The 12729-nt window shown below is 40.9% G+C and overlaps 2 protein-coding genes and 1 non-coding gene across 3 annotated transcripts; 2 read left to right on the top strand and 1 right to left on the bottom strand.

The window, feature by feature from the left end:
- Nucleotides 1-695: 695 nt before the first annotated feature.
- Nucleotides 696-7044, bottom strand: glt8d2 (glycosyltransferase 8 domain containing 2). The gene is made up of 10 exons (XM_041030349.1): nucleotides 6882-7044; nucleotides 4996-5039; nucleotides 3798-3890; nucleotides 3439-3640; nucleotides 3137-3254; nucleotides 2956-3040; nucleotides 2339-2451; nucleotides 1971-2137; nucleotides 1763-1875; nucleotides 696-1335 (listed from the first exon to the last, which is right to left on the bottom strand). The coding sequence occupies exons 2-10, from the start codon at nucleotides 5012-5014 to the stop codon at nucleotides 1157-1159; spliced, it is 1089 nt and encodes a 362-aa protein (XP_040886283.1). The 5' UTR covers nucleotides 5015-5039; nucleotides 6882-7044; the 3' UTR covers nucleotides 696-1156.
- Nucleotides 7045-7774: 730 nt separating this feature from the next.
- On the top strand, nucleotides 7775-12574 carry ankrd16 (ankyrin repeat domain 16). The gene is made up of 7 exons (XM_041029796.1): nucleotides 7775-8249; nucleotides 10024-10244; nucleotides 10417-10459; nucleotides 10560-10668; nucleotides 10758-10919; nucleotides 11000-11078; nucleotides 11381-12574. Exons 1-7 carry the CDS (start codon nucleotides 7912-7914, stop codon nucleotides 11527-11529), a joined length of 1101 nt encoding a protein of 366 aa, XP_040885730.1. The 5' UTR covers nucleotides 7775-7911; the 3' UTR covers nucleotides 11530-12574.
- On the top strand, nucleotides 8373-8460 carry trnay-gua. The gene is given in 2 exon segments: nucleotides 8373-8409; nucleotides 8425-8460. It is a non-coding gene; the product is annotated as a tRNA-Tyr (tRNA).
- Nucleotides 12575-12729: the final 155 nt, after the last annotated feature.

Here is a 12729-nt window from a genome sequence, read left to right on the forward strand (position 1 = left end):
AAAGGTCCAACGGCTCCACCAACAACCTGAACTTAAAACTCTGACGTCGTGATGACGGGAAAGGACACACACCACCACCTCTGAGGCACGCCAGTGCCAGCTCCCAACGTCCAAAAATCCTTCAACGGATTCCAAGAGGAGTAAAGGGGAGTAATGCTTTAAAGCTTCTCTTTCTCTACACACACACACAAACACACAAATACCTGTGACCTTACCCCTAGGTTGCTAGATGGATGTTCAAAACAGCTTGACTGTGACGCAGTGCCTGAATAACATCATTCCTGAAATTTCAAAACATAATAAAAGAGGACATCAACTCCCTAAGTTAATAAGCAATAATAATTAAATTCTGTGCAGCGTTTCCTTCTCATAATCATCATTACACACATCATTTGTAGCTCTGTGCACACGCCCATGCAATTTAGCATCTCTGACTAGGAATTACATTTAGTTGTTGTTTGCTCAGGCACGAAAGCTAAAAACACTGAAATAAATCCCAGGCTGAGATTTAAGACCACAATCTGTGACGTCAGAGGGAGAGAAAGAATTTCTTCAACTGAAACAAGTTGAGAAGTTGACTGTCCAGACTCCCACGGTGTTTGTCTGAAAGGTATTTCCCTTTAATTAAAATTCACATCAACTCTACCACAGAACATCTCCATACACAGACATCTCACAGTAATGGACTCTACTGATTCTGTATGAATCTAAATCTGAAGAGACGTCCAGTCTACAGATGTCAAATTCACTAAGATATTTAAGGTTTACTTAGGAACCTGTCTTCAGGCTGAAGCTTTTGAAGATTTTATCAATATGAGCACCATAAGCAAAGATCTGGTGGAGTCTCACAGTGAACTTAGTCAGTGAAGGGGCAGGTAAGAGCTGCAGCATCTACGTCATGAAACCGTCCTCACAGTCCCCTCAAAAGATGAGTGGACTCTGGTCTTTTGTCCACTTCTTGGTAGGTGGATCAGGGTTCAAGGATGGAAAGTTACAGAAGAGTTGGAGGTGGTCTACACACAGTGGGGCAGCTCTCACACAGTGTGTGTGAGAGCTGCCCCACCTCACCCATTGGCTAAGTAAGTCCTGAACTTCACACTGCATGTCCCCCCCCCTGCCCCCCTCATGCCTCAGACATGGTATGTTCCACCAGACTTCATCTGTCACTATCAGGTCGTACCAAGGAGAATTTTCCGGAGGGGTCTGGGATGAACCACCTCTCCCACAGGTCCAAGTGAACAGCAGGGTAACTCCACGGTTTGAATGGACCATTCCAGTGCAGCAGACGTGCCTCCTGTAGGTAGCTCTCTGAATAGTGGGCATCTGGACTCCAGCCTGGACAAACGGGAATGAGTTTCAAAGCATTATAATACTGACAATGTTGGTTTGAATCATTAGAAGGATTGTTGATAAAGATTCGTCTGGAAGATTGTAAATGATTTAAAACAAGTCAAAGTTAATGTGCACACTCAGTAACACAGATCACATTGGTTTATATTCAGTTTTATAATCACCTCAAGTGCAATATGAACTCTGTGAGGGGACAATAGGTTATAATGGCCAAGCATTATAGAAGAAAGATGCCCCGACCGCAAATGTTATGATTGGACAGTTGATTGTGTTTCATTTTGGGGTGAACTGTCCATCTTCATCTCAAGAGACATACAGCCCTCTTGCATCTCTATATGAAGTTTAATGTGCTCTGAATGTAGTCTTGGTTGGTCTATACTGCCCTCTGCTGGACAATGTTTATGCATTTTACCCAGGTGCCTGACGTGCCACAGTGGATCCAGTGTTGTGTATTTGTCATGAAAAACAATTAGCATGGGCGGAGTTGCCACACCTCCCGCCATGGCACTGCTGTATATGTTCTGCCTGGTGGAGAGACAGGGAAGGGGTTCAAATAAATGAATGTGATAGTGCTGTGGTATTATTGTTGTAGCTATTCAGTTAGTAAGGAAGTAACTTACCTGAAATTCTCTTCCATCCACCTCTCCAGCTGCTTGGTGATCTTTTGCTTCTTCCACTCGCTGACATCTGCCACAAACACTCCAGGGTTGAAGGAGCAGTCTCTGGGGTTAATGCCCAGGTCTTTAACTTCCTGTTTCCTGTAGTCCAGGAAGCCCATGTAGGTTGTCTAGAGGACGAGCTCAGAGGACAGGACACTGCATTTCAGTCTTTATAAAAGGTGATTATCAGGGGTCAGCTGAGGAAGGTGTCACTTCCTCTAACAGTCTAAAATAAAGACCCTGGCATTAATTACACACTTCAAATGAACGAAGTTCAAAGTTGAATTATGAAGTTTAAAGTTAGTTTAAAAATAGAAATAAAAATCCACCTGCATGCCGATGCTGCGCACCATCTCATGGGTGGAGGGCAGGTCGCAGTCAGAGGCGAACGCAGCAGCATGTCCTGGCTTCAGTTTGACATTAAACAGATCCTCGATGTCTCCTTTAAAGCGTAAAAAACCAACCAAACCAAAGTACATATTACAGACTGTGCACCAGACACTACTCTATTACCTAATGTGAAAGTGACAGTAAACTGGACAGTATTTCAGTAATGCTTTGAAAAGACACAGTGATCCCTGAACACTGTTATTTTGCAGTTTTAGAGCTTTAATGACAACAAACAAATTACAACAATAAAAATAGGAAACCAAACAGAGGTGATTATAACATAATTACAGGTTATATCTATAGTGAAAGTGAATTTAATTTAAATGATGCATAATATATTTGATATTAAATATTTTTTAGGGCCCCTGTTTTTAAGATGCTTGGTAAATAACTGCAACATCCTCATACAAGTGTGATGTGCAACCACCAGTGTACACACACAGAGAATGGGCCATGGGAGACTATACCAAACTAAAATTCCAAACAGTATTTTTATAAGTCTTGAAACACACCTGGAGTGAACCATTAGCTTTCAGCCACGATCACACATACGTACCCTGCACAATGACGTCATCATCCAAGTATATCACCCTCTGATGGCTGACGTCGAGCAGAGGTAAGTAAAATCGCACAAAGTTGAGCTGCAAAATAAAAGCCAAGTTATTTCAAACTGTGACTCTGCTTTTAGAGCTTCACCTGGACATGCATCACGTTCGTACTGCCGCTGTTAAACTCACTGGATGTAACAGATCAGGTCGAGAGGAATCTGGCTTCACTTTCCCTCGTAGAACCATGGGATTAAATTCCAGTATCTTATACTTGATGCGTCTGAGTTTAGTCCTCTCAATGTACTGCCTGGGGAGAGCCACAGAGTAAGTAAATAAGATTAGGTAAACATGAAGTTCACCATGACAACACTGGCATGCTGGGTCCCTTCCATATTCAGAACAATTACAGATGATCAATACATAAATCACCTGTAAGATGAATTATTATTTATTGCACCTAATGTGGTTAACAGTAGAAATAAGTGACAAACCTCGTCAGTTTCACAGCATCACGAAAAGTAACAATATAGAAGAAAACACTGGCACGTGTGTTGCTGTAGATGCTGTTGATAGCAGCCATGGTTCCACCCATACGCTCCTCTGACGCACAGATGATGACAGGGATGACGCTGTCTGCCTCGGACACTCTCCCCGCGGGGACTCGAGCTGCGCTTCCAACGGTCCTCCGGTGATCTGAGAGGAATCAGGGTGTGAAGGTGTGTCAAGTGAAACTGACCACTACAAAGTATTATATAGTATATATTAGATAAAGGTAACAACAGATTGTATTAGGTGGCTATGTGACTGGTGCTACTGTGTAATAAATAAAATAAAAGCTGTGTGGATGTACCTGAGAGCTCGGGCCGAGTGGAGGCTCTGAGCAGAGTGTTGTGCAGGAGCAGAAACAGCATGAGGACCAGCAGCACCAGGAGGACATGATTAACTGAGACACATGGAGAGACAGGAGTCAGTCCCTCAGCATCTGTGTGAAGCTGAAACCAGACACTGATTCACGTCTCTTAAAAACACACCAGCACCTATGTCGAAGCTAACTGGTGTTTTTACTGCTTCCAGGCTTTGTATGAAGCTAAGCTAAGCACCTCCATACTTAGCAAACAGGCAGGTGAAACGGCAAAACATTTCTGCAAGAAAAATATGACAGTTCAGTTTAAATCAACCTAAAAACTAATCTTCATTAAGCTAAGAATGATTTTAAAATGTCTCAGAAAGTCCTCATTGTGCTGGCAGCATTCAGGGAGCATATTGTCCAGAGTTAGCAGCCAGAAATGATGAGTGTGGCTGGTAAATGCTTTCAGGTGGGTATTTGATGCTCCTCTCTCTCAGGTCTGCCTGGCAGCTGGTGGAAAACACTCAGAGTGAAACACTGGATATGAAACACAACGTGCATCTCTGTGTAGGAAGCCTGATTTACACAGCTTTACATGTCTGAGGTTTGGTGCTAAAATAATTAAACCAATGCAAACTCAATCAGAAACAGTTTTGATCATGACTTCTTTGTTTTAAGGAATAGCTTTAGTAGCTGTGAGTGTGAGGAGATTGTTAAAACTCTTATGTCAGTTTTATTATCACACATGTAAAACAAGCATCTTTTTTTTTTTTTTTTTTGGGTACAGTTTCGTTTTTGAAGCAAACTCCTGCCAGTATTTTGCATCCAGTCCGAACTGCTGTTCACACACTGGGTGGAATCGTGAAATTTAACTGCTTACAGCCTGTCGTCTGGTTACCTCATCATACCCTCCCCCCACCGCGCAAGCACAGACACATTTGGTGCACATGCATACAAGCTGGATGCCTTCCTCTTACCATTCCTAGAGAGAAAGGAGTTGGTCCTTGGCTACACCAGCTAAACCTCAGTCACCATAAAACAAAGCTCACACTACAGTCGATAAGAGTGTTAAACCACGAGCAAACATCTGAATGTACAGAAACAGGAGTCAGACATGAACACTTCACCTCATGTAAATTTATGTCACTTGAGACCATAAATCAGTCATGTTACATTTGTATCACGCGTTACTGTCACTTACTTCTTCTCAGGAGAGCCATGTTTCATGTTTGTTTCCAGCAACATCTGCAAACGCACACAAAGAAGGAGAATTTTAGAGTTATTAGGAGACTCAGGAGGAGAGGTTCACTTTTAGAGAAACAAAAAGATGAAACTGTTCCTGGGGATGAAGGATTTGGTCGTTCCCTCAGTGGATTATTAACCTGCCAACAGCTGGAAATGACTTAAAACGTCTTCGTTTTTTCTAAAGATGACGGGTCTTGTATGAATTTATCAAACTTCTAGGAATGATACTGATTGGCTGATTGGATAACTGTATGAACAAACAGGTGTACAGATAAATAAAATGCTCCGTGGCTGTTTAAAGAGCAGGGGATGGGTTGAGATGTCCCAAAAGCTGTGATCACACTGAAGCTAAAAACCGACTGAATGAATTTGGGCTAGAAATACATTTTGTGACAGTTCCTTTCATTCGCTGACGTCTGTGACTGTGACAAACAGGAGACACTGGACAACACATGTGGCTGCATTTGAACCTTCCATCACTTCCTTCCTTCCTGATGCCAGGGTTTTATCAGGGACTCTATTTGCCTGCCAGCTTTTTAAATGTTTATAAAACCACATTAACAGAAAGGTTTACACAATAAAAATGACGAAACGCATCCCAACTGTCTCAAACTCTAAACAACCTTCTCTGATTTCTCCCCATCCTTATCACCTCATTGTGATCAACATTAATTTAATAGGATCAATAGATTTCATCAACTTTGTTATTTGTGTGTTCAGTGTAAAGTACTGAAACCTCAGCAGGTAACTGCTCACTTTAATTTCCTCATCAGATTAAATGTGACACTTAGGACCATCTGCTCTCCTGTTTCGGCCCCTCCTCAGAAACCTCCAGACTCGGACTGAACTTCAGCAGTTTAGTTTGTTTGTCCCTGTTTGGAACAGCCCTAAACATCTGGAACTAATCTGCTTCAGATCCACTCCTTCCAGATGCAGAACGGCCTAACACACTGTCTCTGGCCCGCGTTCGAACAACTGGTAATTCAGTCAGGTCAAATTATGATGTATTTATCTGACATGTAATACAACCCTCAGTGCATTTACAGTCACAGAATTTATACAGTCAGAATTTATAAACTCAATTATACTATTATAGAAAGTTCTCACTGTTTTACATTATTTTTCTCCATCTGTTGACACAGTCACAGCGTAGGGGCTCGACATCCTTGTGAGGACAAAAAGCAAGTCCCCAGGAAATGAATGCAAGTCAGTGTAATGTCCTCTGAAGTGATGGAAACACAACTGTGTGTGAGTGTGGGGGGATGGGGATCCAAACCAAATCACATAAGTCACTGCAAAAAAATCCTAAACTGTTTAAAGTAGTTAAGGCAAAAAAAATCTTACAAAATGTTTCATTTTTTAGACAAAAGAGAAAAGATGAAGAAAAACTGTCAAAGTTAGAAACAAGCTAAAAGGAGGCAGATAACTCGCCTTCTGAGCTAACAAAACCTTAACAAAAACCTGGCACTTATCTCCACAACAGTGTTAAATTGTGATGAAAACGAGTTAAACTGTGTAACGCTTCATGCATTTGCAGTTTTCACTTGTTTTTAAAGTTAAAAGGTAAATAGACTTTTATAGATAGATTTTTTTCCAATGTAGCAGAACAAAAAGTTCTTTTATTTAACAGTAAAACATGGTTGCATAAATACAAAAAAAAATACAAGAAGCTTATTTCACAACACACAACAGACACATACCTGCAAAACTACATTATCTTATAGATATGCATCTTATAAATATGTAAATATGTGTTGGGAGACAGAGATAAGAGGAGGAGGAGGTGTGTCAGTGTCATGTAACACAATTTAAAGCACATTAAAATGTCAGCAATGTACTCACCAGAAGAAAAGGGTGGTGATCATGGTCAGTCTCATTCCTGCTGTTCATGGTCCATGTTGTAAACTCTGAGGACTGAGACTCACCCTCACCAACAGTCCCACTTTTCTTCTCTCCCACCTTTTTTTCTTTCCTCTTTCCTCTTTCCTCTGTCCTCCCTCCAGATGTGATTCATCCCGTTCACCAGCACTCTGATCCCTCTCTGTCCTTTAGCCAGAAGCTGGATCAGCTCAGCCCGTTTCACAGGATCACGGCAGTGATCTGAACCATGGACTCTGCTGTGAAGACGGGTCTGATGCTTTAGTCACAACCTGAGAAAAAAAAAAATCATGTCCATCCTTGAAAATAACACTGATTTAGTTTAGTAACAGCGGACTGGACAGGGGTAGTGGTTAAAACAAGACAAATAAAAAAAAAAATAAAAAAAAAACGCACCTCGCAACAAAAACGACATTCCCCATAATGCCAATCGTCCCATTCTATAGCAAAGGCCAACTAAAGTTTATCCCTTGATCAAGTTTGTCTCTTTCCATTTGTTAAGAGTTCTTTGAGAATGTATATGAAGAACTTGTATGCCGCAATAAATTATTTCTAAATCATAGATACACATGCGCCGTCCTTATAGGTTAAAGGTACAACATACAATCTATTAAAGTTTTAAAGCTATTAAGCGTTTTCCGTCAAGATAGAAACATTTAAACACACCAAGAATATATTTATTTTGAACTCAGAAATCATGTTTTTATACGAATTAATATCCGTATTACTATAATTTTAATTTATTATATTATGAAAGTAATGATAATTTATGTTCGTTTATGCGCTTTAGCGTTGCTTAACGTACAGTGTAAGGTCTTGGTTGGCCATTTTATTTTTGCTGCAGCTCAGCGGGAGGATCAGGGGAGGACAGTAAACACTTGTCTCCAGCTTGTCTACACCATAGGTCCACACGCAGCTTAAAGTAAGTGTTTTCTCTGACTGTGACCGGTCAGGTCTGCAGATCTGCAGAAGCAGCCTTTAACCTCCACCCATCATGGACGAAAGCGCATTAAAAGTGCTGGTGAAGCTTACTCAGGACGGACACTTAACCTCTCTGGAGAAACACATATCATTAGGCGGCTCGGCGGCGGTTCAGACCGTCAGCAGCAAACACTTTGGCCGATCAGGAGACACCTTGCTTCACTACGCTGCCAGACATGGACACTTGGACATTGTGGACTATCTAATAAAACGTATAGGCATGGACGTGGAGGTGTACAACAACGACTACAAGAGGCCACTGCATGAAGCTGCGTCCATGGGTCACCATGCGTGTGTCTGCTACCTGCTGGGTGAAGGAGCCAAGGTGGACAGTCTGAAGAAAGCTGACTGGTGAGGGCGAACGTATATTAACATTAACATATAAACTGTATCATTAATCTTAAAATTATCTATAGAGCCATGGCGCCCTCTGTTGTGTTTGAAAAGTAATTGTCGCTCACCAAATTCCCGTTCCCTTCGATAGCTCAGTTGGTAGAGCGGAGGACTGTAGAGGCTGAATGCTGAAATCCTTAGGTCGCTGGTTCGAATCCGGCTCGAAGGAGAATGCTTTTGATTAACAGACCAGAGAAAACAGTTTTATTTAACTAAATATTCACGTAACTTTTGTTCAATAAGTGAAACATACAAACGAAACAACGACAAAGAAAAGCTAAGTTTATCCAGCTGTGGACCAAAGGAGGAGGACAAAAGTTAATCTATCTCTTGCTGGCGTTCATTTATTGCTCAACTGCCGTAGACAAATTTGTGACCAAGCTTTAAAAGTAAAATGACAATTAGAATAGAATATACTTTATTAATCCCTTTGGGAGGTCCCTTGGGGAAATTTGGGAATTCATATTACTGACAATAAATGACATTAAACATTCTTCTCTCACTAAAATAAAAGTAAACAAAACAAACGCATATGTATAAATGTATACATTGCTTATATAAAATGTAAATATATGTATATGAAATGAATTAATATGCATCAGTTAGCATAAGATCACAAAAGGATCCACCCAATGTGAAACATAAAACTGTCTGAACTCATGTACTCCACAATCAAAACACACATTTCTAATACATACATGCATACGCACACACACACACACACACACACACACACAGAATGCTACTAATGCACATTTACGCTACATTGCCATGCACAAACCCATTTAGCCAGTTTTTGTTCTTTTGTTTTTTTTTACCTAGCACGCTCACACACACCCACGCGCGAACATATACTTGAACAGCGCTCACAAAATGGCGCGGTGTACACGCGAGGAGAACTGGCAACTGAAACTTAGTTGACCCTAGCGCCTCTTACCAAGCCTTTTTCAGACTACTAGCAACTGAAAAAACATTCTTAACACATTAATTCAGCAAAAATACCGAAGGCCAATACATGGGGAAAAAATACGCTTACAGAGACTTCAGAGTTGCTAATTAGCATAAGGAAAGACCGGCAAAAATATTGGAACAAAGCCAAAACCCGTATAGCCCTATACATATCTTATAAACATCTCCAAATCATATTATACGTTTGTAAACACTTTATTCCACATATACATACAATACTGACCAATGAAAAAGTAAAAATTTGTATTACCTGTGGACCAAAGGACAAAAGTTTATCTCCTGTTAGCTCCTGATTGCTCAACTGCGCCTGCGCAGAGTTGCCACAATAGACCCACTACTGCACCACACCACCATCTCCTGGCGACATAGTGTAACTACCTTAGAGGGTAGCGACTGTAAAGGGTGTAAAATCACTGTTGAGGTAATTCAGTTATTTAACAAAAAATAGGGGGGTGTCTGTTAAAAAAAAAAGTCCAACCTACTACATACATATATCTTATATATATGTTAATGTCTCCATTTTTTTGTATTTTGGTACATTACATTATTACATTATTACATTATTACACGTTAATTGGTAAATAAAAACTATTCATTAGAACATTTTTCATAAGTGCCTAAAACTTTAGCACAGTTCTGTATAAACTGCATAAACTTTATTATCTAAATAACTGTCTTTAAACAAAAAATAACACTGTGTATTAGTTAGTAGGTTTGTCATGTAAGGAGATTCTACTTGTTTGTGTTCCCTTTTCTCTCTCAGGACTCCTCTGATGATGGCCTGCACTCGGAGGAACCTCGACGTGATCCAGGAGCTGCTCTGTCATGGTGCTGACCCCGCTCTGAGAAACAAGGATGGCTGGAACTCATTCCACATCGCCTGCAGGGAGGGTGATCCTCTTGTCATACAGCACCTGCTTCTTGTTGCACCTGATGTCTGGAGGACAAAGAGCAAGACGGGAAGGACACCGCTGCACACTGCAGGTGAAGCATTCTTCCCATCATATGGTATGAATATGTGACAGGTAAACTGAGATGTCACACCTGGTAAAGACCATAACTGCAGAATATGTCCTTAGAGCTTAAAAATTGTGTGTTTGATAACTGGATAAGAGGTGTCAGATTATAACTCCTGCTCTCTGTGTTGATCATCCAGCGATGCATGGCTGTGAGGAGGTCATAAGGCTCTTGCTAGAGAGGTAGGTAGAATTTTTGTTAGGGGAATACTTTCCCCAGAAACAAATCATATCCAGAGTCAAGCTGTCTGACTGATACTCCCCTTCACTGGCTGTCTTCCAGATGTGGCTACACCCCAGACAGCACAGACAGCTGTGGAGTCACCCCTTTCATGGATGCTGTCAGGAATGGTCACATCTCTGTGGCCAGGCTGCTTTTAGAGCACCATCAGGTAGAGACCATCTCAAATCAGTGATTTTTCAGTGCTGATGTAAGAATTCCGATATTTTACATACTGTCACAACCTGATGTGTGCTGTAGGCGTCTCCGACAGCAGCTGACAAACTCGGGGCTCAGTCGGTGCACCAGGTTGCTGTCACAGGTCAGGAGGAGGCCCTGCGGTTCCTGGTGCAGGACCTCGGCGTAGACGTGAACCAGAGAGCGACTGACCTCCAGCTCACTGCCCTGCATTACGCTGCAAAGGTCAGATGTGTCTTAACACACTGAGTAAATTACAATGTGCCAATAAACTGTCCTTCCTCATTTCAGTCTGTGTTTTTCAGGAGGGCCACACGTCTGCTATAAAAACACTGCTGGAGCTGGGGGCAGATCTTCATGTACGGGACAAAAAGGGAAGAACTGGTGAGCAGTATAATGTTTTACACTTGTGAAATACTTTTGTTTTCAACTAAGTTAAAGCCCCTGAAAACTTCAATTCAAAGCATTTCTCTTTAACTTTCTGGTTGTAACGGAAGTTGATTTTCATTTTCATGGCCAGGTAAATATTAACTTTTACAGCAGTGACAGCAAATAGAAATCCATATACAGTAAAATGAAAAGTTGTTTCCTGGAAAGTAGAAAATCAAACAAGAAAAAAAAACCTTGTTGTCCACTCAGTATGGTATTTACCACCCTCTTACTCTTACTGTCTCTTCTTCTCGCAGCTCTTCATATGGCTTGCATCGGGCAGCACGCAGAAGCAGCCAGGACGCTTCTGCAGCTGGGACTCAAAGATTCAGAGGATGCATCTGGAACGACAGCACGGCAGCTCGCCAAGAAGCCAGATGTAACGAGAGCGTTTGAATGTGGCTGATCAGACACATCATGAACCATAACACAGAAAGTAAAGAAAATAACCTGAAGCACTTAATGTGACTGAAATCAATCTGTTCTGGTTGCATGGATTACATTAAATGTTTACCTGAATTGTTTTGTGCATTGTATTTAAGTGACAGGACTGGGGGTATTAGTTACTTGCCTGTTATATTTACATCATACCTGGCTTTGGCTCTAGTGACTTGGACTCCAGAAGCACCTTAAAAAAAAAGCCACAATGGTGTTTTTGCCAGAAGGCCAATCATGCTGATACATGAGAATAAGAACTTTGTTTGGAAAATGCTATGCAATGAAGTTTAGACATGATAGGACAGACATAAGATAAGCTCACCTGCCTGTGTGTGATCTTTTCTTATGGTAATCTGATATCATCATAAACCCCCTGGCTTGCCAGTGCAGTTGCTGGGATGTCTGACACCAAACAAAACCTAAGCTTTAGATATCAGCAACCACATCTATTTATTTGCCATCTTCTTGCTTGGCTGGTGTGTATTACTGCGTATGAAAATGCTGTGTGTGCATGTAAATGTGAGTGAAATAAATGAACTTAATGTATGTAGAAAATAATATTAGAATCAAACTTTTTAGACATATTTTCTTAATTCTAGGTTTTATCTTTGCCTTAAAATGTTGTAATGTAATGTCTGTACCTTAATTATCACTGTATGGCCTATAACCAGTCCTATACAGACTGACTTGGGACTTGAGTGGGTAATACACAGGCTGACGTCATGGCTTTCACTGGATTTACTAAATAGGCGTGGTAACCATGAAGCTAGTCCACGCTTGCAACACAAACAGTGAAGTGTCACATTATAAAAAATTACTCTTCCCTTGTTGTAAATCTTGACATGAGATGATTATGAGTTCCTGCTAAAACAGGTACTGTAAAATGGGTAAAACGTCAGTGTAGGATGGTGACCGCAGCAGTCTGTTAAACTCAGGATTTGAGAGTAATCAGCATTAAATAACATGTAAGTTCTAATACTATCTGTGGTTTCAGGTCATATGGTTGGAAAGGAAACCTAGAAAATTTGTAGTGTAACTGTAGTTAAAATAAATCTTTCAAATTTAGGTTATAATTTCTAGTTCTTGTAACATGGAACATGTCACAGTTTCTTGGTAATTAGTGCCTCTTGCACTAATGCAAGAGGACAGCCATAATAAGACTGTGAGA

This window comes from Toxotes jaculatrix, chromosome 22 (genome assembly GCF_017976425.1).
Source record: "Toxotes jaculatrix isolate fToxJac2 chromosome 22, fToxJac2.pri, whole genome shotgun sequence".
Classification (NCBI taxonomy): Eukaryota; Metazoa; Chordata; class Actinopteri; family Toxotidae; genus Toxotes; species Toxotes jaculatrix.

What these genes read in the sequence shown, in the direction of transcription:
- glt8d2 (XM_041030349.1), bottom strand. An exon ending in GACCTGATCTGTTACATCCA is followed by an intron (nt 3,041 to 3,136) that starts GTGAGTTTAACA and finishes TTTATTTTGCAG; the next exon opens with CTCAACTTTGTGCGATTTTA. An exon ending in TGATGACGTCATTGTGCAGG is followed by an intron (nt 2,452 to 2,955) that starts GTACGTATGTGT and finishes TACGCTTTAAAG; the next exon opens with GAGACATCGAGGATCTGTTT.
- ankrd16 (XM_041029796.1), top strand. Translation starts at nt 7,912, where the DNA reads ATGGACGAAAGCGCATTAAAAGTGCTGGTGAAGCTTACTCAGGACGGA. An exon ending in TGCTTTTAGAGCACCATCAG is followed by an intron (nt 10,669 to 10,757) that starts GTAGAGACCATC and finishes TGTGTGCTGTAG; the next exon opens with GCGTCTCCGACAGCAGCTGA. An exon ending in CCCTGCATTACGCTGCAAAG is followed by an intron (nt 10,920 to 10,999) that starts GTCAGATGTGTC and finishes TGTGTTTTTCAG; the next exon opens with GAGGGCCACACGTCTGCTAT.